Source organism: Gracilinanus agilis, unplaced genomic scaffold, assembly GCF_016433145.1.
Source record: "Gracilinanus agilis isolate LMUSP501 unplaced genomic scaffold, AgileGrace unplaced_scaffold15677, whole genome shotgun sequence".
Lineage (NCBI taxonomy): Eukaryota > Metazoa > Chordata > Mammalia > Didelphimorphia > Didelphidae > Gracilinanus > Gracilinanus agilis.
In genome coordinates, this window is record NW_025346559.1 from 770 (window position 1) to 5,081 (window position 4,312).

Sequence of the window (4,312 nt, forward strand, 5' to 3'; positions counted from 1 at the left end):
TCTAGAGCCTGTTTCATTTTTCTCTTTGTATCCCTGGGTCCTTCCTCATTTGGCACCTGGTGCACAATGGGCTATTAATAAGTGCTTTGTCCATGAATCACTTGATTATCTGAATGCAGATATGAAAAGCTCCTATTCTCTTGGTTGGGGTGAGCCAAAATGGGTTTGTTTTCTTTGAACCCTAGTTCATCCAGGGATCCATCCATCATACTTCCTGGGAACTCAGGCAGAGCGTTCTTCAGAAGTCCTTTGTTATGGCTCCTGGCTCGTGTAGCCTACCACTTTTCCCCTAAGTGAAAGATTTCAATTTGGGCAACATTTATTAAGTGCCTACTATGGGCCAGAGACCTCTCTGTCACCAGAGTGATGATGGGTACAATGCAAGCGAATGTAGAAAATGACAAAGGAAATTTGTGAAATGACCCAGAGGGAAGGCACTGGAATGGCCTTCTGGTGTCATCACTTCTTGCTTCTTTCCCTGTGAGTAGGGCTTCCAGTGTCCCAACCAGACGTGATTTCCCAGCTGGAGAGAGGGGAAGCCCTGTGGCTCCCAGAGGCAGATGTCCCACGATGCACTTTTCCAGGTAAGTGATGGAGGCCCAGCAGAGCGGAGTCCTGAAAGCTCAGAGACTACCCAGCCCGGACAGAAGGGCTACAACTTTAGCTCGAGGCCCCTTGCATACCCTCCTCTGTCACTCTGGCCAAGGACGTTCCTGGCATTTCTCCTCTCACATTCTCAGAGAAAGGGGCAGGTTTTCTTTCCCCAACCCAGACCCTCAAGCTTTCATCTGAACATGGAAGCTCAGAGTTGGAGGAGGGAATCAGAAGCTGCTTGGTTCATGCTATACCTGAGCAAGAATTCCTCTGTCTCTGTCAGTACATGTCAGTACACGGTATTGTGTCAATCATGTGAATACATGTTATTGATTTTAAGAAGGAAGATAAGGACTTAAAACATGGAAATACTGCCAGGTGGTTTGTTAAATTCTAGATATTGCCTGCTTTTTACATCTACCCTTCATCTACCAGTTCAGAAATCCTCTCAAAAGAGGTTAGTTTTGCTGATGTGTTCCAATTGAACCCGTCTTTTTTCCCCTCCAAAGGCTCACAAAGCAACTATTTTTAGTAGAGTTCTGTCACAAAGCCTAGCGTCAGGCTTTGGGCTGATCTGTAGTTTCCATAACTTGTTTCCTATTTCTCTAAATGCAGATATTTTCATAAGATTGCTCACAGTGGTTCTCTGATGATCTGAATGTCATCATATCATAAAATAATAAAAATAAAATCAACATAAAATGTCTTATACATTTAGTCCTGGATAGTTACTCTCTTCCTATATTCTTACCTGTTTTTGCCTTCAATTTCCCCTTGAAAATTTCTATTCCACCTTTTCCAAACTGACTTTTCTTTTGTGTATTTTTTAAAAAGCCCTTACCTTTTGTCTTGGAATTAATACTAAGGATCAATTCCAAGGAGGAAGAGCAGTAAGCAGTAGGTAATGGGGGTTAAGTGACTTGCCCAGGGTCCCATAGCTAGGAAGTATCAGAGGCCAGATTTGAATCCAAACCTCTCATTTCTAGGCTGACATTCTATCCATTGAGCTACCTAGTTGCGCCTCATGCAGGTTTTAAAAACATTTACCTACAAGTATTTATCAGATAACAAATATGTGCCAAGCATTGTGCTGGGTTCTGGGGTTACAAAGACAAAGGTGAAACAGGTTTTGCCCTCAAGGAGCTTACATTCTGAGGGAGGAGACCACATTCACATGAACAGGTTTATGCCCCCCACCAAAAAGGCACAAGGTAACCTAGGTGGGTGCTACCTAAAGGGACCAGGAAAGAACTCATGCAGAAGGTTGTGTTGGAGCAAACATCATTCTCTTTCACAAGAATAGATTCTTGGTCTTATAAAATAGCTTCTCTTTTTCTGAGCACAGAATCACTGAATTTTTGTCATTTCCCCCTTTTTTCAGCTTCCTTTACTCAAAAGATAAGCTATGAGACCAAGAAGTTAATTCCAGAGAAGAGTATTTCTATGAGAGAGTCAACTAGGAAGAAATTCACAAAGGATGATCCTTGGCATCCCAAGTTAGAAGAAACTTGGGATTGTGATGTCAGGTTGGCCAGACCAAAGGGCAGTACAGAGAGACAGCATTGTCGGTCAACAGGGACTCACAGAAAACCTTTTAATGAGTTGAGTGTTCATGAATTTGGAGGAAAATTCAACCTAGTGTCAGTTCTTCCACAACAGACAGGTCCAATAAGGAAAAGTCTCCATAAATATACAGTTGAAAAAAGCTTTGAACAGTTTTCAGGACTAAGTAAACATTGTAAACTCTCCTTAGGGAAGACACTTTCTAAGTATAATAAGTGTAGGAAGCCCTTCAGTTACCATTCAGACCTTATTCAATACCACCGAACACATTCTGGAGAGAAACCTCTTAAATGTAACGAATGTGGGAAAGTCTTCAGCAACAATTCATGCCTTACTATACATCAGAGAATTCATACTGGAGAGAAACCTTTCAAATGTAATGAATGTGGGAAAGCTTTTAACCAGAAAGGAAACCTGAATACCCATAAGATAATTCATACTGGACTGAAACCTTTTGAGTGTAATCAGTGCCAGAAAGCCTTTAGCAACAATTCATCCCTTATTCTACATCGAAGGATTCATACTGGTGAGAAGCCCTTTGAATGTAATGTGTGTAGAAAAGCTTTTAGCCGAAGGGGATACCTTAAGCAACATGAGCGAATCCACACTGGAGAGAGGCCCTTTGAATGTAATGAATGTGCAAAAACTTTCAGCAATAATTACCATTTGACCCGACATCAAAGCATTCATACTCGAGTGAAACCGTATGTATGTAATGAATGTGGAAAAGCTTTCAGCCAGCAGGAGTACCTTAAACAACATAAAAGAATCCACAATGGGGAGAAGCCTTTTGAATGTAATGAATGTGGCAAAGCCTTCAGTGACAATCGCCAACTAACTCGGCATCAAAGTATCCGTACTCGAGAGAAGCCTTATGCATGTAAGAAATGTGGGAAAGCCTTCAGTAATAGTTCCTGCCTTAGTGAGCATCAGAGAAATCATGCTCGAGGAAAACCCTATAAATGTAATGAATGTGATAAAGACTTCCGGTACAACTCGTCTCTTGTACAACACCAGAGGATTCACACTGGAGAGAAACCCTTTCAGTGTCATGAATGTGAGAAAGCTTTTAGCCAGCGAGGAGATCTTAATAAGCATAGGAGAATTCATACTGGAGAGAAACCTTTCCAGTGTCATGAATGTGGGAAAGCCTTCAGTCAGAGAAAATACTTGACTGAACATCAGGAAATTCATTCTCAAGAGAAACCCTATAAATGTAATGAATGTGGGAAAGCTTTCAGCAGGAAGAAATACCTTACCGAACATCAAGGAATTCATTTACGAGAGAAACCTTTTAGATGTAATGAATGTGGGAGAAACTTTAACATAAAGAAATTCTTTATTAATCATCAGAGAATTCTTCATCCTAAAGAAAAACCCCATGAATGTAGTGAATGTGGGGAGGTCTTCAACAGCATTGCTTCCTTTATTGACCATCAGAGAATTCATATTGGAGAGAAACCTTTCCGGTGTAATGAATGTGGGAAAACCTTCAGCAACAATTACCGCCTTAATCAACATCAAAGATTTCATACTGGAGAGAAATCCTATGTATGTAGTGAATGTGGGAAAGCTTTCATTCAGAGGGGAGACCTGACAAAGCATCAGAGAATTCATACTGGAGAGAAACCTTTTCAGTGTAGTGAATGTGGAAAAGCTTTCAACCGGAGTGGAAACTTTAAGCAACATCAGAGAATTCATACCGGAGAGAAGCCCTTTGAATGTGATGAATGTGGAAAGATGTTCAGGCAGAGGCAAAACTTTACCGCACACAAGAAAACTCACACAGCTGAAAAACCCAATGAAATATTGTAATCTGGGGAAAACCTTTAGCCTGAAGGAACATTCTAAGAATACCAGAGAATTTATGCACTACACATGTAATGAATGTCAAAAGCATTCAACATGTGCTTATCCTTAGAAAACATAAAGGAATTCATATTGAAGCAAAACAAGAAAAACCCGTGGATTTTAGTTTAACCCTTATCAGATCCTAGAAATTAACTGTTAAGATATAATAATATAGGAGAAACTTCATAAAGACTTGTAAATTATTAAATCCTGGAGTCAAGATCTCAGATTCTGTAGCAAACTATAAAAAATTGTTTTGGTATTTTTTTTTAAACCCTTACCTTCCATCTTGGAGTCAATACTG

At 40.3% G+C, this 4,312-nt stretch overlaps 1 protein-coding gene across 1 annotated transcript; it reads left to right on the plus strand.

Annotated features, from left to right (window-relative positions):
* Positions 1-488: 488 nt before the first annotated feature.
* Positions 489-4,107, plus strand: LOC123254139 (zinc finger protein 883-like; the record flags this gene model as incomplete). The annotated part of the gene is made up of 4 exons (XM_044683198.1): positions 489-584; positions 1,976-2,785; positions 2,855-3,421; positions 3,677-4,107. Coding segments are annotated over 4 exons (1,769 nt in total), but the record flags the coding sequence as incomplete, so codon positions are not given.
* Positions 4,108-4,312: the final 205 nt, after the last annotated feature.